This window comes from Ixodes scapularis, unplaced genomic scaffold (assembly GCF_016920785.2).
Source record: "Ixodes scapularis isolate PalLabHiFi unplaced genomic scaffold, ASM1692078v2 ptg000005l_1___fragment_1__unscaffolded, whole genome shotgun sequence".
Lineage (NCBI taxonomy): Eukaryota > Metazoa > Arthropoda > Arachnida > Ixodida > Ixodidae > Ixodes > Ixodes scapularis.
The window spans coordinates 2,142,922-2,166,801 of record NW_024609885.1 but is presented as its reverse complement, the minus strand read 5'-3'; the positions used below and the strand labels follow the sequence as shown (position 1 = coordinate 2,166,801).

The following is a 23,880-nucleotide window of genomic DNA, read 5'->3' as shown; positions in this document are numbered from 1 at the left end:
TATGGCAGCTGGATTGGGACACACAGATCGATAACTAACTCCACATTATTAAGCCCAACTTAGAAGTAAGGGAGAGTTCCTCCCATAAGGACCGCCGTTCGGAAGTCCTTTTGTGCCGCTTGAGAATTGGTCATTCTCGATTGACACACCTGCACTTGCTCTACGGTGAAGATGTCAAGCTCTGTGAAAAGTGTGAGAAAGTGTTAACTGCCCTTCACATCCTTTGGAATTGTAGATTTCATGATCATCAACGCCGAAGATAGTTTCCTTAACTTTTCAGAAACCACCTTCCATTTCATCCTTATTTTTTGCTTGGTGATAGACCTTTGGTACCATTTGCTCGCGTTTTAAGTTTCCTACATGCAATTTGCTTTTTGCACCTGATATAGGTAGACAAGTAAGTTTAGATGTAACTGCATGCTAGGCTTTTTAAGTTAACTTTCTTGGCGCAATATGGCCACAGTCGCTCTTGCGCCATTGAACCCCAATCATCATCACGCGGTTGGTACATACTTGGATAAAAACAACTTGAGGAAGAAGTTTTCACTAGAGCTCGTTGATAGTCAGCCGTCTCATCTCATCTCCTGTTTTCTTTCTATGTTTTTTCTTAAGTTCAGGCTGTTTTAGTCCATGCTTTCATTTTTCTATTTTTGGTTGAGAGGCAAGGTGTCTCCGGCGCTGTGTTTTTTCTTTTTCACAACGACCAACTAGCTCAGTTCTCGACTCGCTGTAAGCACCTCTCGCCGTAAGCAGAACCGCAGAGTGCCACAGGAAACTAAGCGTCTGCGGCGTTCGTACGAGAGCGTAGGACGAAACCTACATCATTGCCCTGCGATGCTTCACTAGCTGACCTGCTGCCAGCGTTGCTCACCCGCTGTCGGGCTGCTAACTCGGCTGGTACAACATTTTTAATATTGGTTTTAATCGGGAATGCGACGTTGGTTCCACGTGATATTTTGGGTATGACCTTATTTTGATCTCCTAAAGCGATATCGGCCCCTTTTATAGAATCTATGTTTTGGGGGAGTTGCCCTTTTAAAGTAGTTGGTCAGGGACTGGAGCAAAGCCTATTTTTCGGGCAAGAAAACGGCGTGCCTGAGCACTGCTACCAGGACTGGTACTGACGCTCTGAATATCTTAAAAGCTGTCATCCTGGACACCAGACAGTACACCAAAAAGGGAAAATTTCAGATTGTGATAGAGCTTCATCATCGTTAGCAATACTGCGTCCGCGTTACTGATGCTGAAGTCCTTCCTCTTGTTCGACATGCGAGACTCCACATACAGGTCGCAAATGTTGTAGAATAACTTAAAATGGCACACAGGTTAGTGATACAAGGGCCGGTTTGTTTTTAACCCGTACAATCCCGAGCACTTGTTCTTTCTCAAGCTGTAGGGTATCAGCTTGGCTTCCAATGTCTTTCTTCGAGCTGTGAAGTTCAGCCTTGAAGAGCTGAAACACTAAAAACAACTCTGGTGTCAACAAGAATTATGTTGACGTCACTCTCATACTGGGCACGCAATGTTTACTCTCTCCCCTTTACAAAAATTGTTATACCTTTCTATAGAAAACTTTCCGAAAAAGTCAATAGAGGATATAGAATGTCAACAGCTTGTCTCTTGCTATTAAATGTCAACAGCTTCTCTACAGAAAAGCATCAGAGAAAGTCTGTTGACATCCTATTGAAAATTGACCCACTTTTTTATTGAAAGTCAGCAGACTTTCTGTGATGCTTTTCTATTGAAAATCTCTTGAAAAGTCACGGTTGAATATTATATGTCAACAGCTTTTCAAAAGAAAAGCGTAAAAAGTCGGTTGGCTTTTTATTGAATATTGGCCCACTTATTAATTGAAACTCAACAGACATTCTGTGATGCTTTTTGTTGAAAAGCTGTTGACATTCAATATTCCCTGTTGACTTTTTTTACAGCATTTCAAAAGAAAAGTACAGTGCTCAACGAAACGAAATGGGCCAGCGGAACGCGTGGCCTCCAGAACTTGCTGCGCCATCTACCGATAAAAGACGGGCTGCCTGGTGACGCGAGTCGCGCATGCGCAAAACTGATACGAGCGCTCAGCGGCTGTTCGCACACAGGCGCGCAACCCCCGATAATCTGCGCAGGCCATGATTTTGCGGAGTGACCACGTTTATTTTTCCTCAGAGACACTGTCGTGATGATGTGCATGAGTTTATCTTGCTTCAAATATATAAAAAAGAAAAGATAAAGCTTCATTTTTTATTCCATAAAAGATTGATGAGCCAGCGCGTCCGGCCTTTTGCAGCTATAATATATTAATGCAGAGTTTTATTTTTTCGTGGTTTTATTCAATTTTAGCGAGCGTCTGACAGTCATTAAAAAGCGTGTGCTGTGTCAACATAGTTTATTTGACATGTTACACAATGCTGCGCCTACCAGAAAAAAAATAATATAAGTAACGTGCTTGTTTTATTATCAGCACCTTACTCAAATATTTGCAGAACTCTCCATTGGCTTCACAAATAGCATTCATGCGACGCGGAAGGGATTCATAAAGATTCACCACCAACTCTGGACATTGCCGCAGCCTGTCCCATTCTTCCTTCACAGCATCCCATAGCTGGTCAGTCGTGACGGAGTGAAGTCCTCGCCGCGATAGCTGGATCTTCGTGTTTCCCCAGATGTTCTCGATGGGGTTCATGTCAGCCCCTTTTGGGGGCCATGGCATAACCGCCACTCCGCGTTCCTCTAGAAGGTCACGCACACGATTTGACTGATGAACAGGACAAAGGTCATGTTGAAAAAAAAAAGCATCCGTCAGGGAAAGGTCCCTCAAGAACGTAAGGAATGAGCTCGTGCTCAATGACGTCGCAATACGTTTCGGAGTTAAGCCTCTGGATTCTTACAAGTGGACCAAGTCCTTCCGCTGACAATGCCCCCCAGACGTTAACGGTTTGTCGGCCACTCCTGCCCACACGCTGCAAGTAAGGGGCATCATACCTGAAACATCAAAATCACAAATTATAAGATCCGGCTTGTTAAAAATTGTCGTGTTGCTCAAAAGTAACATACCGTGCACCTCGCGGTCTCCAAACTTGTTTTCCTTGGTGCCAGTCAGTTGAGAAAGAGGACTCGTCGCTGAAAACAACGGTTTTCCAGTCTTGAATCGTCCATGATGTCTTTTCCATGGCAAACCGCAGGCGGATATCTTTTTGTCGAGGAGTTAAAATTGGCTTCTTGCACGCAGCATAGCTCCTAATACCCGCTTCTGCAAGACGGCGTCGCACAAGTTGGTCACTGACATTCAGACCAAGTTCGCCTCGAATGTCACGGGCCGTAATAAAAGGCTGGTCGACTGCAGCCGCGACGATCCATCGATCTTCCTCATCGGTAGTGGACCTTGGGCGGACGTCGTGAGGGGCGTCATGGATGCGGCCGTTGTCGTCTCGAAACGCCGTGAAAATTCGGGCCACTGCGGTTCGGGTCCTTCCTGTCATCCGGGCGACTTCTCGTTGGGGCATTCCCGCGCGGCATAGGGCCACAATTCGCCAGCGTTCGTGAATTGGCACTCGCGACGGCATCTTCACGAATGGATACTGATGGCAGTGAACCGACAATTTATAGAAAAATAAATGTGAAGTGAAATGGCACTGTGCTTTTTATTAAAAGAAAAAAATATTGCCCTTTTGTTCCTTTTCTTTCATATTTGAGCCAAGATAAAAGTATGCACAGGGCGTCAAACAGATCGCGATAAAACCACGCGGCGATTAAATAATAAAAAAAGGCTATCACTCTGCAGAGATTACCCATCGGGAGTTGTGCACAGCGTGGGAACAGCCGATGAGCGCTCGTATCAGCTTTGCACACCTCCGACTCGCGTCACCAGGCAGCCCGTCTTTTATCGGTAGATGGCGCAGCAAGTTCTGGAGGCCACGCGTTCCGCTGGCCCATTTCGTTTCGTTGAGCACTGTACCATCAGATGTTTTCTTGGCTCAATGGAAAAGTGACACGGAAGATATGAGATGGCAACTATTTTTCATTAGCTTTTCAATTTACTTTAGTGAATATTGTACCACGTTTCTTGGTTACTCGAGGCTATTCATATTGCACGTTTGCCTTTGACATTATGTCATTCATTAACCCTCTTCTGCTGCCTTTCCATTGCATTTGTAGTCCCTACAAAAAACTGACTACCAGGCACTTTTGATCACATTGTATAATTAAAAAAAAATTTGAGATGGTTGTGATACGTCATTTGTGTACTTATAACTATTCCTGATGATTGAAATCGTGCCATTGGATTTCACTCAAGTTTATTAGTTCCAATACTACAAGTCTATTTTTTCGAGTCCTCTGACAGCATGTTGTTGTTTTTTTTTTTACTTCGCGTCATCCACCTTGCAATGGCTGCAGACGTAGGCTGGGGAAGGAAAACGTTTTTGCTACAATCAGCCAGAATCAATACTTTTGTTGAGGAACCAAGGAATACGAAGGCAATTACGCTAGACAAATCGGTCGGTGCGACCTTTTCCTTTACTGTTCGTTTTTCAGACTGATAAAAATTACAAAATGCATGAGCTCCCGCCGCTTCTCTTCTTCCTCATCGCCCGGTTGCAACATCCTCCCCGAGCCTGAAGTTGACTTGGACGAATTTCCAGCAAATAAAGTTTCTGCGCGGGTCTCTTTATGAGCGTACCGTTTTTCTGTTTCACGAGACAGGCACGAACAATTCCGTCAGTTCCGGGGTACGTCTCTACGATTCTCCCCAGTTCCCAGAACAGCTTGGATGCTCGGTTATTTTCCACTATGACTACGTCGTCCACTTTCAGGGAGCAAGTATTGGTGACGAGATATTGATGAGCTGACCGCAACTCCAACAGGTACTCAGACCGCCAGCGTTTCCAAAAATGTTCCATGATTATTTTTCGATACTGGAACTGGCGAGCTGTTTCCTTCTGTGTCACGCATCCTGGGCGATCGTTAGACAAGCTTGTTTCTGGTAGAACTGTCAAACTTTGCCCTATTAAGAAATGTGCTGGCGTGATGACTGAGGGGTCTCCTACTCCCGAGTAGAGATATGTCAGTGGTCTTAAGTTTACCATTGCTTCCACCTCAGCAAGGACAGTCGTCAGTGCTTCGAAGCATAGGCTGCTTCTGCCCAACACTTTCTTAAGTGCTGCCTTGACAGATCGAACGAGCCTCTCCCACCACCCGCCCCACCATGGAGCGGCCTCCACAATGAACTTCCAGTTGATTCTGTGTTCTGCAATGTATGATTTGAAAACTTCTTGCTCCAGTGCACCCAATGCCTTCTGGATGTCTTTTGATGCTTTCTTGAAGGCTAGTGCATTATCAGAATATATGTCCAGTGGTATGCCTCTTCTTGCTATAAAACGCCGGAATGCAAGCAAGAAAGCTTCAGCAGTGAGGCCCGTTGAGAGCTCGAGGTGAACTGCTCGCGTGGAGGCGCATGTGAAAAGTACGATGTACGCTTTGCTGCAGCTACCGTCGTTTCTTTTTGCGTACAGCGGCCCTGCGAAGTCGACTCCGGTTACCTCGAACGGCTTTGCCTTCTTGATTCGATCTGTCGGTAGCGGAGCTTGCTCAACAGCAGTTGGCCTCGCATTCAACCGTGAACATACGAGGCAACTTTTTATTACCTTCTTGGTCAGCTGCCTAGCACGTATTATCCAGTACCTCTCTCGTAGGTAACACATTGTGCTTGTTACTTCCCCGTGCATAACCTTACAATGAGCGTGCATCACAATTAGCTTGACAAAGTCATGGTCGTTCGGTAACAGGACTGGATGTTTCACATCGAGACTTTCCGTCAACCTCTGCAGTCGTCCTCCGACCCGCAGGATTTTGTTTTCGCCAAAGAGAGGATGATACTCTGCGAGTCTTACATTAACCTCTGTCGTATTTTTCTCGCGGAGCATAATATCCGTCTGAAACCTTTCGTTTTGTATCTGCCTGATCCAATACTGCTCTGCTTTGTCCAACTCTGCCGCAATTAATCCACCTCGTATTTTGTCATTTCTCTTCTGTGCGTTGTTAGCGAACCTGATGACCCAGGCAGTGATCCTCAGAACCTTCTGGTAATTCTCGTAACTTCCGGTGTCGAACAATGATGGAACTTCTTGGCCTTTCTCCAACAGCACATGTGTCTCTTCTTTTACTTCGAGTTGAGGCGTGTCTTCCAAGAACACTGAAGATTCAGGACATTCTGAAGGTTCTTGACTCAGCCAACTCGGCTCTTTCCACCAAAGAGAGTTAGCACGAAGCTCCTGAACGCCTAGTCCTCTGGTCAAGAGATCCGCCGGATTCTCTTGACCGGGGCAGTGCCTCCAGTGGTCCGGGGATGTCATGACGCGTATCTCTGCCACCCTGTTTTTTACAAATGGCTTCCATTTTTCAGGGACTCCTCTCACCCAACTGAGGGCAACCGTTGAGTCAGTCCACATAATGTAATCAAGTTCCACGTCATAATATGACTGCTTTATATATCGTAGGAGTCTGGCTCCAATATTCGGCCCCATCAGCTTCAACCTAGGCAGTGATAAAGGTTTTATCGGTGCCACTCTTGTCTTCGCAACAACTAACATGGTAGCTGTTTCTCCTTGGTCATCGGCTGTTCTAAAGTACGCACAAGATCCGTAGGCTTTCGTGCTTGCATCTACGAAGACGTGTAGCTGTACTTTGTTGGCTCCTGCCTGGATGCCTCGCTTGACATGTCTTGGTATACTTAACGAGAGCAGTTGAACAAGGTCCGCCGTCCGAGCGTGCCATTCAGTGATCAAATCAGCGGGGAGTTCTTCATCCCAGCTGATTCCCAATGTCCACAGCTTCTGAAATAGCAGCTTAGCTGTTAGGACGAAGGGCGCGATCAATCCAAGAGGATCGAATACTCTTGAGGCTGCCTTGAGGATGAACCGTTTAGTGTCCACATTTGCTGAGAGGAATTCAAGCAAAGCTTCAACTTTGTAAATAAAGCAGTCCCCTTCGTGATCCCACATCATTCCAAGTACCTTGGAGGTTGGTGAAGGTGAGAGGCTTTTTTCTTCGGTCATAAATGTTGGCTCCTCCTTGTTGAACTGCTCCTGCAGTTGCTCATTGTTCGCAGTCCATTTCCGGAGTGTCATTCCTGCCTGTCTCATGACGTTCCTGGAAGTGTGGTAGAGCCTCACGGCATCCTCAATATCGTCGGCTCCGAGCAGTAGATCATCAACGTAGAAAGATGTCCTGAGTTTCTCTGCTAATTGTGGGTCTTCGCAGACCAACTTCAAGTGATGTTGTATTGTAGCTGTGAGCATGAATGGACTAGACGTGGATCCGAAAGGAACCCGAGTCATCCTCCACTCTTGAATTTCTTCCTTGTTGAAAGGGAAACTTGGCTCCTCAGCAAACCAAAGAAATCTACAAGCATCACGATCATCTTCACGGATGGCAATTTGTAAAAACGCTTTCTTAATGTCGGTGGTCATTGCAACTGAGTACCATCTAAACCGAAGCAGGACCTGCAGAAGCTCGGGGTTCAAGTTGGGTCCTGTTACTAGGCACTCATTCAACGACCTGCACCCTTTGGCATGAGAAGATGCGTCGAAGACGATCCTTAACTTTGTTGTTGTTGCATCTTCACGTATTACTTCTTTATGCGGCATGTAATACATGACCTGCGCGCTGTCGCTTTCCTTTCTGCTCTTTATCACTTCTGCATGCCCATCACGCAAATACTGTCTCATTGCATGATCATACCGCTTGAGTAATCCCTCCTTTCGTGAGATTCTTCTCAACAAGCTCCCTAGACGTAAAATGGCAACTTCCCAGTTGTTTGCCAGCATATCAAAAGTGTCTTCTTTCCACGGCAGAGCCACTTCGTATAGTCCGTTTTTCTTAATGATGTTTTGCTCAAAGTGTGTAATGGTGTCTGCATCAGTGTCTCCGAGCTCACTGTCGGCAACTCCCATTCTGTCTAACTCCCAGAAGGGCTGTAGCGCCTCTTCCACTTGGGTTTCCTTTGCCTTCGCTTGTAGGACACATATCATCAGACTTGAATCCCATTGGAGCCTTCCCACCTGTCTTGAAGGACCTTGCAGCGTCCAGCCCATCTTTGTGTTGATCGCTACCAATCCGTCCACATCTGCGCACCTGATCACGTCTCCTGTGCAGAACTTCCACAACTGGTCGGATCCAATCAACAGACTTTTCTCAGGAACTGTTTTTACATCTGGGAAAATCACGTCGTCTGCCAAATTCTTACTGCTTTCTCGCAGAAATCGCACAAACGGGATGTCCGTTGTTGGCGTAGATACGTCCTGGCAAATGACCGGGATGGAAATTGCTTCAAAGGTTATTTCTGTATTGTCAAATTGACTTTTGAGCTTTACCTCCACAACGGGACTGCGCTCTATAACCTTCGAAGCATTACTGGCGAAAGTGTTGAGTGCTATCTTTGTTCTCCGCAGGACTTTCAGCCCTAGGCGTTGCGCTACCTCTTCTTTTATAAATGTGCGCTGACTGCCACCGTCGATTATTCCCTTGACATAGCAGCTGCCAGCGTTGGTCACTAAAAATGCCTTGAACGTCTGGAGATATATGCCGTCACTAAACTTCTTTTCTGAGCGCGCGCCCGAGCTGGATGCAGACACGCAAATCGTATCGTTACCTTGGGGCGAACGTTCCTTCATCCGCCTAACAAACTCAGGATCGCACATTGTGGTTGCATGTCTGGCTCTGCAAACTGCGCAACTGAGGTTTTTTCTGCAATCTCGTGCTCGGTGACCTTTCAATGTGCACCGGAAACATCTGCAGTCTTTTGATAACATACTTAATTTTTCCTCTCTCTGTTTGCTGCAATCAAAAGATGGCGTGGTGTGCTTCTTTGAATGGCAGAAAAAACACTGAGAATGTGTAGCATTTGTTGCGTTATGAAAAGCTGATGCTGATGCAAACGACTTTACCTTTGTCTCGTGTTTACCTCGAGCATCCTCAAGGCTACTTCTTTCTCGGCTTTCTACTTCCACAAGCAGGAAGCGAAGCATTCCATTCAATTCGGTCACTGACTCCGACGTAGTATCCGCTGACCTTGAAGTTCCAGCCGCCGATCCGTCTCCTTGGTCTTGAGCCGCTGCGTTGGTGAAAGCGGTGTTGTTGACTTGCCGGTGATACTCCACTGTAACCTCGTAAGGCAACGCCCTGACAAGAATGTCACAGAGCATGGCTGAAAAACTTGACGTGGGAACAATCAAAGAGTTTAGACACCGAACGTTGAGTTGTGTGGTGTCATACAGGTTTCTTAACCCTCTCACGTCATTAGCTGAAGCATCGTGCGGTAGATTTCTGAGGGCATTCAGATGCTGCCGCTCTATTCTCCTCTTCTCTCCAAACCTCTGTTGCAAGATGGTGATCGCTTCGGCATAGCATATTTCTGTTGTTGGTAGCCCGGCTATCGCCGCAGCAGCATCTCCCGTTAGACACCGACGAAGGTAGTGGAACTTATCTGTGGTTGTTAAAGTTGCATTGGTATGGATGGCTCCACCAAACTGCTCCCAGAATGTGAGCCAGTTGCTTTGCTCTCCATCGAAGGTAGATAGCTCCAGCCTCGGAAGCTTTGGTCCACGTCTCGCTGCGTTGTCTTGAATGCCGGTTTGGTTTCCGGTGCTCGCCGCCGAAGCTATTATTCTCTGCGATTGTAGGGACTCAATCTTGGTCTCGAACTCGCTGATCACCATGACGGCTTCGTCTTGGTATTCTGCAGTGGCGGTGCACTCACTTTCCAGCTCTTGGATTGGAATTAGCGGCTCTATCTCACCGTCAAGTAGTCGGAGCTCTGCATTGCTGGTAGTGAGTCTGTCCTTGATCGAACGCACTCTTGCTAGGTCGGGGCTGGGATCCTGGAGAATCCGATTGGCGTCGTTCATTATCCTAGTGTTCTGTGCCCGCCGAGCCGACCGCCTAGCCTTCAGCCTCTCCATTGACTATTCGTATTTACGAGGCCGTACGGTCGCCTGCCAAGGTTCCGTCGCTGTTCTTTTCCCAGTGGTCTGCTCCCGCCAAGGAACTGCTGAATTCCGTTGCAGCTGCAGGTTTGAAATTTCCATGCGGCGTGTAGCTTGGGCCCTTGTGAGCGGGACACTCCCGGGTTTCGGCACCATATGTTGAGGAACCAAGGAATACGAAGGCAATTACGCTAGACAAATCGGTCGGTGCGACCTTTTCCTTTACTGTTCGTTTTTCAGACTGATAAAAATTACAAAATGCATGAGCTCCCGCCGCTTCTCTTCTTCCTCATCGCCCGGTTGCAACAACTTTTTTCTAAGTGTGACATGACACCTATATATTACACTTATTAAAGCAGCGGCTAAGTAACTAAAAATATATTTATGCAGCAAAGCTGGTATTATCAATAAATGATTGATTAGATTATACTAAAAAATATATAATTAGAGAACTAGGAAAATAGTAAGGAGATAACTGTTTTTAGAAATAAATGACAAATTTTAGACCATTTGGGGCAGAAAAAGTTAACAGTATTTATTTATTTATTTTGACCGGCCAACAAAGAGTGGGTCACTCAAAGCGTAAGTATAAGAGCTTTAGGTATCAGCAAAGTATAAGAACGAAACAAAATAAACTACACAAGTTTCTGGACTTACTTATGATGGCATTCTTTTCCTTGTCGATGCATTGCTTCGCGGGGATGTCTTTTCGAGCAGTGTGCAAGCCTTTTCATGTAGAGACTTTGTTCGCCTCTCCTCCACGGTGAAAACAATGCGCACCAAGTGCCGGGCAAACTTGTGTGGTTGGAATTCATAGTTTTTGTTGATTGTGGCCAGCAGTGTTGCAGTAACAGCTTTATGCGTGTTACCCACCAGAAAGAAATTGATTTGTGTGTGTGGATACTAAGGCCGCGCGATGCTTCTCTTCACGCTTGGTCGTTTCTGTACCACATCGCTCGCTTGTATTTGTGGACCGAGGCACAGAAATGAACAAAAATTTTAAGCAAACTGCAAGAGTCCATACATTCGTGAAATAGCTTATTAGTGAAGTTGAAAGTACCGGTCGTGGTGATAATTTTCTCGTCGTAAAATTCTGCACGAGTTCGGCCGTCTCCACGCCACCAACAGTAGTAAGTTCGGTCGGCATCGAAATCGTTTACACTTTCGGGTTGGAAGTCCTTTATGGAAGAATTCAGCAGTTTTCTTAAAGCCATCCAGGACATACTTGACTCAGACGATATACATGATCAGCTCGGGTGCGGCAATAGAAACAGGACAGCGAATATGACAAACAAAATCATGAATGTACACAAAGTGAGGAAATGGGAATCCGGGTGACTCGGATCTCGGGAAAGAGGCGCGCATTATAATCTAGTAGTGGAGTAACTCGGTAACTCGCCCTTCCTGGTTACTACAGTAAACATAAATATGTATTTCAGGTATAATTTTTTATTCTGATATATTTGAACTGATAAATAAACATGAAATATGTTCCAACGCCTACAACGCTTTTGGCAATAAAGCACACATCCAGCCGTGACGCACCTGCGCACCGCGGGTGGCGCTAGCGCGCTGGGACAACTCTCCGGAGTTACGTTAATGACGAGTTGTGCCTGAAGCCACCGCACAAGTACTATGCACAAGTGCATGTGTTGATCTTTGTGCTGGACTTGCAATCATGTTATTTTTATGTCTACACATGCGGTGAGCACGATTCCACTGTGTTCGTTCCCAGGAACGACAAGTTTTTGAGCAATGCGATTCCCTCTCTAGAACGGTTTTATTTCAGCTGGTACTGCTAGTCCTTGCACAAAAGTACCAGCTCTAAGCATGTCAGTACAAGTGATGTAAAAGACAGAACAATAAAGTACTGCATTCAATTCACTGCAGACAATATGACTCGCGACAACGTTCCATGTGTTTTTTTGCATACTTGCCGGTCTTTTTAGGAAGTGGTGGTTTAGAACTACGCTGAAATGTAAAGTCCAGTACACAAAATATAATCTTGCAATCAGAATGTTTAGTTTTCTGCTAAAGTGTGTTATTTTTATTTGCTGTTGTTTTATTCTCATTGGCATAAACAATGCTACTTATAAAACGTGCTCCGATTTGACACTTTCATTATAGAATAGAACCACAAGGGCATGGAAAATACACTCGTTGCTATCAATCATCTTTGCATCTCGTAAAAAAGGTGTTAGCCATCTTTTACGGCAGGACATCACATATCATACAGAAACACTTAAATCAATCTCTGGCGCAGAATTCGGTTGCGGATAAGAAGCCTACGCTGGTACCCAGGAAGAGCCAACCCCACGAGAGAAATTGGAGCTCTGTACCTAGCCTCGCCATGCGTCTGAATGTACCTACATTTGCTGCCATTTATTCCTTTGGCTTGATAATGGCAGGTTGCAAATTTGCCAGCGTACAGCACATGTTGAAGCGTCATCCATCGGGGGGATCAGAGTAATGGGCACCGTTGTCCCGAGTATATTAATTCGCTGTATCATTCGCTCAACGTGAATTCGGACCTGGGCAAAGTAGTGTGTCGCACACTTCTGGCTCACTGAACTGCCCATGCACCGATAAAAAAGGCGGCATCACGAGCACCGCATCAGTGTCTGCCAGACTTTCCCTGATACCCGGAAAACATTTGTCAGCCAGTATTACGTCCCCGGGCTGCACAATGTTTCAGAACCTAGAGTCCACCGTAAAATGGATGTCGGAGCATCGGCCTCCGTACGCCATTGAACGGAAACAAATAGCCCCATTAGGGGTATAGCAACCAGAAACTTAAGAGTGTAGCCACTCACGTAGCTCGAGTACAGCACGCGCTGCTGGCCTACACTATTCGGCGTCTCTGTTCTCACTTCGTTGGAATCAATATTCATTTTGAATTTAAGGTAGTGGGCTTCAATACACTCTGGCAACATAGCCCGCATAATGCTAAATGGAGGCCGAAAACTCCACCTCGCTGTCGCAGCAGTCAGCGTTGTTAGCACAGCTCGAAAGTGGCGTGATGCCGTTGTTCTGTCAACACTAAAAGTACACCAAGTGCAGTGTAGCTCAACCCGAGTTTCAGCTTCATTAGAAAGAAGAGCAGCCGGTTCCCCAGCGTCAAACACAGCTCCGCTCGGGGACAAGGGGCAGCATGCTCAAAAACAAAGCAAATGCACTCATGCTTAAATTTCAAATGCCTTGTAACGAATCCTCTGAATGTTGGATGCCTTCATGACCTCCGAAGAAACTTGTCCTCTCAGCTGGACCTGAATATTTGAAGATACCCATGGCCGGTGCTGTGTCCTAAAGTCGCAAACTTCGCGATGTGTGATTTGTGTGCAACCATCTCCACCTTCGAGGAAGCACGTGTAGGCTGCAAAGCCTCGACTGTAAGTACCGAGATCATCGGTCTGGATGTCCTTAAAGAGCATTTCCTATTTTGCGAATTTAGAGAGGCCAGCCATGAAACGTGCATTGTTTTGGTGCTGAAAGACAGGTGCTCTAAGGGAGCTAAGGCTCTATGTGTGCACTGCGGCGTGTGTTACAATCACCGTACTAATTTTGATCTGCCACAGAATTAGTCTTTCCGCTATTGGCAGTGAGTGGCTGTAACTAGCATCCCGGATTCCCTGACCCCAACTGCGACGGCGCAGGTCAGTCGGCACATATTTTTTTATTATCCGACTAGCTCGGCTTTTGATATGCAGATTTAGTGAATGACATATCACCTGGTTTTCTGATGCTTTCCCGAGTTTCTGTTTCAAAATACCACCTCCCAACAAAAATTAAAAAGAAAAATTGGGTTCGATTTTTGGTCTGGTTATGCAAAACTAAGAGATTGATTCCTCTACGACTTTTTGAAGAGCTGGTTATCTTAGCTCGCGTCTCCAGTTTAGCATTGTCCTGACTTCGATGTATTCTGGTTTGTGTCAGATACCTTACTTGAACCGCAATAAACTCACTTACTTTGTTATTATTGGCGAATCTCACTTCGAGTGATCCATTCGACGGAGAGTGCAGTAGCACTTCCCATGATCATAAAAATCATTAAAGCAAAAGCGAAAGAAGTGTCGAAAGCACGAGCCAGGTTTTTTTTTTTTTTTAAATGCACGGTTTTCTTTACCTTCCGATTGGCTCATACTCGAGTATATTTTTTATTATTTTTCTACCTTTCGGGGTCTGCATAAAATCAATGCCGGCTCAGACTCAAGTAAATAGCGTACCGAAACAAAATCGATTTCATAGTACGGCTGTAACCGTAACAAAGCTGCCAGTTTTTCGGTTTGAGTTCCTACTTTTTAGCTTCTGTTGCATTTTGCTGCAATCAAAAGATGGCTGGGAACAAGTCAAAATAACAACCAACTCACCACTGAACACTTCTTCTGAAGTTCTACAGCTTTACGCAGCAGCTCCAATTCCCGTTGTGGGCTTCCACTGCAATCTGAATCATGCTTAGAAAACACTGGGCTGGTTCCACCTGTAGATGGTAATCCTGAAGATCCTGCAGTTGAGGCAGCTGAACATGTTGATCGCTCCCACCACCTGCAAACAAGTATGCACAATCAAATACATATCTGCTAATTTTGCGCTATACACTTCCTATCAGAATACTGAGAATCGCAGGTGTCATGTCACATGTTCAATGCCATAGAAGGACGAAATGAATGCCATGGACTCCCAGTTGGGCGCAAAGGTTCCGTTTACAAGGTACACTTTAAGTGCGACATTGTCATCTTTGGTGTGTCATTAGAGCGATTTGAGAAGTGGTTTGCAGAGAAGGCCTCTAGGCCTCATAGAGGCTTCTTAGAGAGCTCTAGGCCTCTAAAAAGCACTTATTTATGTCAAATTATTTTTAAACACCACCGCCACCCCACCGAGCACCACCCGTGAGGGCAGCTCAAACACCACCACCACCGCCACCGCCACCGCCACCGCCACCACCGGCAAAAGCGCCACCCGCGAGGGCAGCTCAAAAACCACCACCACCACCCCAAGCGCCACCCGCGAGGGCAGCTCAAACACCACCACCACCACCCATATTCTCTGATGACGAAGACGCGGAGTATCTGGTACTCGATAGTTATAGCGCCTCGTCGTCGTCTGCGTCTCCACCACCCGTTTCGTCGCCTACCCATCCCGCAGCTAGAAAGAAAAGGGACTCGGAATTGGACGACGCCTCTGATCGCGCAATGTTGTTTACAAACGAAGAATACGGAATGATGGAGTCACCGGCATCGAGCGCTATAGAAACCCCCAGGTATTCCGGCGTGACGCCGTTTCACGTTCCGCAATACAATTTTGAACTGGCCGAAAGTAACGCGGACAAGGTGGAAGCCATCAGGCGACAGTTTAGAGAAATCTTGGGCCCTATGACGATCGAGACCTTAAACCATTACACGGTAGATCAGGGTTTTGCCTACAAACTCGAACGCGCCTTTGAGGAACTCGGCGCGTTGCGCCAACGCGAATTCCTCTACAAGGCGCTCGTGGCAGTTAAGCGCATGACCAGGGTGGACGTTGCCTTTCGCAACGTGATCGAGTTTATAAATTTTGTGCTGCGCCGAGATGACTACAGGGTCATGAACGTCGTGTTGAAAGACAACAAAATCGACGTCAAGTGCTACGAACGGGTCGACATCGTGGAGAAGCAAATCTGCAAGCGGCAGTGGCGAGTCGAATTTAAAGAAAAGTATGGACCAGAACCGAGCCTGGCCGAGGAACTGTCCAGAGATCGCGACTTGAACGCTCGAGCGTTGTGTGATGCGGTGATGGATTACGAGGGAGGGCCCTCGATACTACAATTATAAAAATGATGGAATCGGACTCGCAGAAAAAAATATTGAGGAAATTCATCGAGGACTTTGTGATTGGTGAAGACATTTGGGAACACACTGCCGTCGTTTATAAACCATATCAACACCTGTACACGGGCGACGTGTTGCGATACTTGCGGATTCAAACGGCCATCCGAATGATCATGGACGACGAGCAAAAAAAACCTACGAGAGCCCTATGAGACGCTCTGTTTGAAAACATATCCACGTTCGTTCGTTTCGAGAGAATGAAGAATAAGCGTCGACGGACCGGCGCCCGCCGGACAAAGAAGACGGGTGAGGGATTTTATTCCCTGACAAAAGTCCCGGACATTAGTAGTCTACCGACAGACATGCGATTGGAAATTGAAAAGTCCTTTACTCCTAATCCGAAATTGAAGACTCAGCTAAATAACCTTCTTCTGAGAAAGGCGATCGTACAATACTGTAAGCAGCGTCAGTACGACATATCGCAGTACCCGACAAACGTTCTGGCCAAACGCTACAAGTTTAGAGAGATACCCCGCGACGTCCGCGAACACTTTGAAAAGGGAGTCGTCACCCACAACTCTGTCACCAAGCACCCGCTTTCGACAACGTTTCGCGAAAACGCCATCGCCGTCAAGGTCTCTTCTTACGTGAACAAACTCAAGAACAAAGAGCGTCTTCCGACGCGCGTTCCAGAAAATGTCGAGGCTCTGTTGAGAGGCATGGCTTTTAACGAGTAAATAAAAATGGTCAAATGTTCCAAGTGCGGTTTCTCGAAACGAACCGCCAGAACAAAGTGTTCGAGATGCAACAGGAACGGTCGTAGACTCGATACGAGAAAGCCGTATCGCCTCGAACATTTCACCAAGGAAGATCAAAGGCGCATTCTCGGCTCCATGCGGGTTAAACGAGGACAGAGTCCAACCTACCTGAAACTTTTATTGGAAAAACTAATTCAGGCCTTTGCTCGCAAACACCGACTGCCGGCGTCATGTCCGATCAATCGAGCCAGGCACGCGCTGATAACTCACGCGATCCTCGACAAGATTCGACCATCGAGTCAAAGAACGAGGAGGAGTCGTAGCAAGAGCGTCGCGCGGCGGAGGACTAGGAGCAGGAGCGGAAGCGTCGCGCGGCGGAGGAGCAGGAGCGGAAACGTCGCGCGGCGGAGGAGTAGGAGTAGGAGCGTTCTCTCCTCGGGTCGAAGAAGAGGAAGGAAGAGGAGTCGCAGCGTCGGCAACAGGAGGAGCCGTAGCATTTCCATCAACCGAGGCCGACTCGGTCGCAGCGTCAGTGTCGGTAGGCGAACAATGTCCGGAAACGCCAGCAGCGACTCCAAGTACATGTATCCCGTGTAATAAAAAAATGTATCAACTGCGCGTGGATTATTCTTTCGACCGACTCCCGCCGAGCCTGCTCAGGTTTCTCACGAGCGCTCACGAGGGGTTGCGGTCGGACAAGAACCGTCTCATAAAGCGTGCCAACGACGTGATCAGAGACTTTCAGGTCTTTAAGATGCACAAGCGCAGCGCCCCAATTTTCGTCAATCAATTTCCAGTTCACGTGTTGAATGACATGTACTCGATAGTGCCCGTGCGTAACAAGAAGGGCGACGTCATGTGCGGAAGGGAGTACGCCGAAACGGCCAAGGCTATTCGATCTAACTCGTTCTATCCCGTGTTTAAAGCGAGAAGCGACGGCGCAGCCCTGTTGGAAACCAAAGTCGGTAGGACCACCGGAGATAATCATTCGCCCTACGTTTCGGGAGTCTTGGTGGACGTAAACATTGACAAGATATCTAGCAAGTTTCACGACGTGGTCACCAGCCGCTCGATCAAGGTGGGGCAGTGAATCGACGTGATTCGCGACCCACCGCCGTCCTTTCTGGAAACCATAGTCGTGGCCTACGAGATGGTCGAGCTAGGCGAGTTGTATAGGACAATAAACGGCGACTTTACAAACTTGCCCACGCACGACACGTATTATTCCGACAACATCGTGCACCGAGAGTCTGGTGCAAAGTTTCGTCCAAACGCGCGCGACAACGTGCGAAAGGAATTCAAGTATCGCGTTTCCAATCGCCCCAACTACAAGATCGTGGACGACTCGGAAAAGAGACCGCTGGGTCCGTCCACGGATAGCTTCTTCCATTCGACCGGCGGAGGCCGCTACAAATCGACTCTGCGTACCAGACGGACGGTGTACGAGACAAATAATAATAATAATAATAATGAGCCCAAGTTTCACGGAAATTCGGACGACGACTACGCTGAGCGCAACGTGGATAGCGACGACGACGCTGAAGACGGTGACGACGGTGACGACGACGTCAGTGACAAGATCAGGCGCTACAAGTACAAGAGATACTACACCGAAAGCGATCACATTATGCGAGCTTTGCGCAACGTCTAGTACGTGTCTTTTTTGAAATAAACAAACAATCATTCGAGAGGCTTTATTTTTCTACATACACAAAACGTACGTATATATACGCGCGCCTGCCGAAGCGCGTCGACAAACGTAGAACATGACCGGAGTAGCATCCAGCGTGCCCAAAGTGTTTCGCGAGGCCACCAAGTTTGATCAATCGCGAACCTTCGACTGGAGCAGAGTAGTGGCCAACGTTTATTCGGAAGACTCAAATGAGGAAGAGTTTGAACGAGAGAGGGTCGTCCTGTTCTCCGAAATTTGTAAACTTTCTCATGTGTCCGCGAACGCTCTGACCGTTTTGGACCTTGTCGACTATCCGACCTTGGAGGACGCACAATTGTTGTACATTGTTTGTACGTATACGCACCTCAAGACCATACTCCTGAGGAACGCCCCCCTATTGTCAAACTCTGCTCTACAATACTTGGCGACCTACGCTCAATCTCTCGAACATCTTCAAATCAGCAACAACGGTGGCCGTATCAGGAACGAGGGATTGATTCATCTGGCTCCTTTGCGTCGACTCAAGAGTTTGTGTCTGACTGGAATAAGAAACGCCAGTCGAGCTGTCCTTCGAGTGATATTGCAGAACAACGAATCAATATACGCTATCTTGGTGATAACGACGGAACTCTTCGCCTCTAAAGATAACGTGACGCACTTTGTCTTTTGCGCTTCGAATCAGTTGAGTCAGGAAATGTACGATTTTGTTTTTTGTAGCGAAACGTTATCTCCGTTTTCAGATAGCGAGTGAGGGTATATATATATATATGTACTCGCACGTACTACGCTTACAGCAAAGCTAACCCTACCCTCTCCCCCGACATCACGACACGACACGACTACTACCCTATAACCCAAAGCGACAATGGCTCGACTAGACAGGTCCCCATCTCTCCCGCTGGCCGACACCTGCGTACAAGTGTTCGCTCAGTCCAGAGTGTCAAGCGCGGTGGATTGGAAAACAGTGGTGCTTAGTATATACCACGAAAAAGAGGGCTACGCTTGGGACAACGTGGAAGGGCAAATTCACTGTGCGTATACCGAAATTTCAATATTAAGAAGCTTTCCTACGCACATCACATTCTTGGAGTTGGTGCACTATCCAATGCTGCGAGACCGCCACGTCAGTGATTTGGTTCGTTTCTACCCGAACATCAAGACTTTGCTCCTACGTCACGCACCCGGCTTGACCAACGACTCTGTAAAGTGCTTAGCGGACGGTCTACCTAATTTGACTCACTTGCAGATTGATCGTGCCTAGACCTAGACGACGAAGCCTTGATATATCTCGCAGAAAAGAGGATCATCGACGTTGGCATACGGAGCCTCTGCATGACCGGACTCGGATTTATACGCCGAGAAACGCTTCACCAATTTCTCAACGTGCATCGAAGACTGACTACTCACCGCTAGAGACGTCCCCAACAAGGACGTCTACCTTGGTGAATACACTTTGTGTATTTCTAGCACAGTGTCTCCGTCACTAAGAAACATTGCGCCAACCGACCTAGACGTTATCGAAGGTGTGGACGGTGTTGTGGGTGACATCGAGTACCAAGACCTCGACAGTGACGACGGTGACGGTGACGACGGCTACAGTGACGACTACGACAGTGACGCCGACGAATATCTCGAATCGGACGACGACAGAATGCTGGGTCCGATCGTCCTAAACACCTTCAACTACGACGAAGGAGAAGACTCAATGGGCGAAGAAGACGACTGAGTTATGCTTGAAAATAAATATTTCGCGTGCTTATATTTTTGAGTCACGAATCGTTCTTTTGCATGCACACTACACTAGTGCCAGTACAAATAGTTTATTTAATGAATTCGATACATTCCACTCACTGCAGATTTACAAAGGCAACACACAGATTGCTCTCTCGAATTGTAAATCATTGGAAATAGACAATTTAAACATAAGGCGGCGTGGGCACAGGGCAAAGTAACTATACACACCGGACAGTTCATGCAGACGACGCAAATCGTCGTGGACGGATCGGACCGCTTCATGGAGATGCTCGTCTTGTCGATGCGCGTGGGATACGGACGTCCTACGCTCAGCGCCGAAAAAGAATCGCTGTTTTCGAGAAAGGACTTTAGCTTGTTCGGACAGGAAAGATCAAACTTGGAAGTGGCCAATGCTGTTATAAAGTCTAGGCTGTATTTGTTTGAGACAAACTCAATGTCCTTGGTATATTCTAGCAACCAAAATAAATCGCTATTTCTATACACGTCGGACACCTCCTTGATGTAGGTTACGCTCGCGCACAATCGAAGATAGGGGCAGCGAGGGTTGTACTTGGCGTGTTCCTCGACTGGGTCGTCGTAGTCGGCTTCCCACGAAAGCAACCGAAGTCCGCAACAAAAGCATTCCACGGTCCGATCGGTCAGGTAATAAAATCCCGCAGATGCCATGTAATCCACGTCAAAGACGTCTTCTTCTTTCGGCCGAGCGTCGAAGGAGGCGAACCTCGCAGTGTAAGTCTGAAACTCGGGCCTAAAGGCAAGCGCTCGTTCGGTCACCACCGCCGAGACGTCTGGACTCAGCGTGCGTAGCGGTGCGTCACAGTCGGATTCGTGCAGTCCTTGGGGAAGTGTTTCGTCCGAGGCCACGATAGTAGAGAGTTGAGTCTTTTGCTGGCACATCGAGCAGCTGAGAATCCGCTTCTCCGGATCGTAGGCGAGTCCTGCCATGGCAAAGTCCTTGGGTGTGAGGGTACTGTTGCGCAAAGGCCACGTCGCAAAAGTTTTAAAGTCGGACATCACCTTGGCCACAGTCGGGTCGTGGTCGAACAGTCTCCAGTAGAAAGACATGTTCTTAAGCAAAGTAGACTCTAGAAATAAAGTCGATTTTGAGTCTACGGGCCTTGCAATGTTTGAATAATATGGTGCAGTCGAAACACGACACGCAGTGTCCGCACGGCAAGTAGGCAATGTTAGCCGGAGCCTTCATGCATACGATGCACCTCTTAGTTGATTCGTCTCGTGACTTTATAGCGGAATAGTGCGTATCACAGATCGCGCTATCTATCACAAAGTTACCCCACCTACCGATAGCCTTGTGATCGAACGAAGGAAGGGCGTTCACTGGCTCAAACAGAGTGTGACTGCCCAACGGAGTCGCCTTGCTGCTCCGAATGGCACTCACCATCGCCGATACGTTCAAGGGATGCGTCAGGTTGGCCGTGTACAGAGTACTCATAGTCCTGTTGCGGAACTTTGGGTCCTTGACGAGATCGTCGATCTCGGGAAAGTGAGACGCCCAGTACATCTCGCTCCTGTAAAACTTTTCGACTGCATCGTGCACGTAGTAATAGGTCTTGTTCACTCGTAGAAACACGCAATTGGGGGACCTGCGGGCGTGTAGCAGCCACGGATCGTCTTCTTCGCAGTCGAGGATCGAAAATACTTGCACCCCGCAGTAGAAACAAACGAATATGCGGGTCACTATCTGTTCGCGGGAGAGGTAGCCCTGCTCGTCGTCGTGCGAGCAGAAAAAGCCGGCCTTGGCGAACGCAGGGCCTCGAACATCGTGAAAGGTCTTGGCTCGAATCTTCTCGTCGACGTATCTCTTGTAGACCGGGTGAGAGTAGCTCGGCAAGACGGACACGACCCTTGCTACGTTCAGCCGCGGGTCCCTGTACTGCTCGAGAAACTTGCACGGCATTCGGCGGTGAAGGTCCATCGGGTGAAACGTGAGCGTCTCCCAGTCCTGTTCGGCGACTTGAAATTTGCAGTGCCGACAGTAGATGTGTTTCCGGTCAGCGCAATATTCTAGGCCGGCATAGGCAAAGTCTCGAGGCGTGGATCTGGTGCAAAGTCGCCATTCGGCGAACGTCTTGAAGCGACGCACGACTTCCTTGCTTATGGGATCCGTAACGAGGTGCGCCATAGCGACGATAATGAGAGGAGCCCTCTACTCGGTGCGCAATATATATTCTCTCCATATCTAGGTTGACCTCGACTGGGAGCGGAGTCGACCTCCCATAGGCGGTAGCAATTTTGTTTATTATAAAAATGTCTGTCGCAGAAAATTTTTTAGACCTGTTGAAAAAGGGACGATGTCAACACTCGGTGAATCACGAAGACGCCACCGATATTTTATTACCCGTATTCCGGCAGCGGGAAAATCAAAACGTGTCTTACAGGAGAGATGGCGATAAATACGTGCCCACGCTCCCGAACGACACGTCGACCTTACTCGGCTACTCGTCCAAGAAACTCATGCAGCACATTACCAAGGCGCGCACGACGCTCCTGACCAACGGAGATGTGGAACCGGTTGCAGATATGCTCTTTCGCGTTTTCGAGCTCGGTAGTAACATACTGATGACGGTCGACATGGATCAGATGGCCATCCAAACGCTCCTGAATGACAATACAGTATTTCACTGCGTAATGGGAATCGAATACGTACGAAACAGTCTCAACATACTTAGGAAAACCTCTTCCTCGTCGACCACTCAGCGCGTCATCAGGGATCTGAAGCCGTACGTGGACGCGTACGCTACTGCCATTTTGCGCCTGCTACTCCTCTACATCGAAGAGATATTTTCCCATGCGCGCGAGGCGACTCGCGGTATGGCGGTGGGCGCAAGGACGGCAGCCAAGATTACGGCGGTCATGCTAGTATCCCTGTGCAACTACGCGGCGGTGCGCGTAAAGTGCAACCCCATCTTTCAGTTTGAGAGCGCCATGGGCCACAACTGGCTCGACGTGGCCAACGGTCTCAGCCTCGTGCACAGGATCACGCAGCCACACACCGTCAACGAAAACATTGTCGGGGCCATTCGCGTAAAGTTTTCGCAAAACAACAAGCCACAGGACGTCATCAACCTCCTGGTCGAAGAGAGCAACAGGTTGTACACGAGTAACGTCGAGAACGGAGTGTCCCGCTGCGACACCGACTACATGACGCTCCGGACCGTCATGCCGGCCGAGCGGGTCACGGACGACGTCAACATCATCGATCCGGCCGTCTCTACGACGCTGCGTGACCACAACGAGCTCATCATGAAGAGTTCCGACACGATCCCCGTGCCGCGTACCAACCACTACGTGCTAGCCCTGCAGAAGGAGAAGGCGCCGGCCACCGAGGTGTCGGTCCTTAACATCGCCTCCATCATAGAAGAGTGCACGAGCAACGGGCGCGTGGACTCTCGCTTCGTCGAAGTGCACAAACAGTCGGACCAGGGCACGCAGGAGCTCAACAAATTTTACAGCCAGGCCTGTTGCGTCTCGCCCCGTAACCTCGGTCTGTTTCTACAGTGCCTAAACTTTGAGATGATGGACTCGGACATGTTTGGGGCCACCTTACAGTGCCTCAAGATGACCAAGGGCATACCCACTCCGCGCCAGGAAGAAATTGCCACCTACTCAAACACGGCGCTATTTCGGATGGCCACCAACCTGTTTTATCACACGCGTTTCTGCAGGAGCTACCGCGGCGAAAACACCTACCTGTACGACTCGCGCTTGTTTAACGACTTTCTACTCTGGGTCCAGTCGCCCAACTGTCTGGAACACCACATCTCGCCTAGCGTGTCGTCGTCCATCATCTCGTGGTGCACGTCCATGTCTACTGCCATGCACACTACGCGCGACGCCAACGGAGCGAAGTGCGCCATGGCGGCCATATCCACGTGCGAGGTGGACCAACGCGT

At 48.0% G+C, this 23,880-nt stretch overlaps 2 protein-coding genes across 2 annotated transcripts; both read right to left on the bottom strand.

The window, feature by feature from the left end:
* Positions 1-1,137: 1,137 nt before the first annotated feature.
* On the bottom strand, positions 1,138-21,031 carry LOC120847436. The gene is made up of 4 exons (XM_042287566.1): positions 20,448-21,031; positions 7,735-8,613; positions 5,709-7,143; positions 1,138-1,308 (listed from the first exon to the last, which is right to left on the bottom strand). The coding sequence occupies exons 1-4, from the start codon at positions 21,029-21,031 to the stop codon at positions 1,138-1,140; spliced, it is 3,069 nt and encodes a 1,022-aa protein (XP_042143500.1).
* A 4-nt stretch (positions 21,032-21,035) lies between these two features.
* LOC120847430 (E3 ubiquitin-protein ligase XIAP-like) lies at positions 21,036-22,109 on the bottom strand. Its single transcript, XM_040219181.1, has one exon. It carries the CDS (start codon positions 22,107-22,109, stop codon positions 21,036-21,038), a length of 1,074 nt encoding a protein of 357 aa, XP_040075115.1.
* Between the last annotated feature and the right edge of the window lie 1,771 nt (positions 22,110-23,880).

What these genes read in the sequence shown, in the direction of transcription:
- LOC120847430 (XM_040219181.1), bottom strand. Translation starts at nt 22,109, where the DNA reads ATGGCGCACCTCGTTACGGATCCCATAAGCAAGGAAGTCGTGCGTCGC.
- LOC120847436 (XM_042287566.1), bottom strand. Translation starts at nt 21,031, where the DNA reads ATGTCTTTCTACTGGAGACTGTTCGACCACGACCCGACTGTGGCCAAG. An exon ending in ATCAAGGAGGTGTCCGACGT is followed by an intron (nt 8,614 to 20,447) that starts GTATAGAAATAG and finishes GTCTGCATCCAG; the next exon opens with CTCGGGCGCGCGCTCAGAAA. An exon ending in AAGGAGGGATTACTCAAGCG is followed by an intron (nt 7,144 to 7,734) that starts GTATGATCATGC and finishes CCACACTTCCAG; the next exon opens with GAACGTCATGAGACAGGCAG.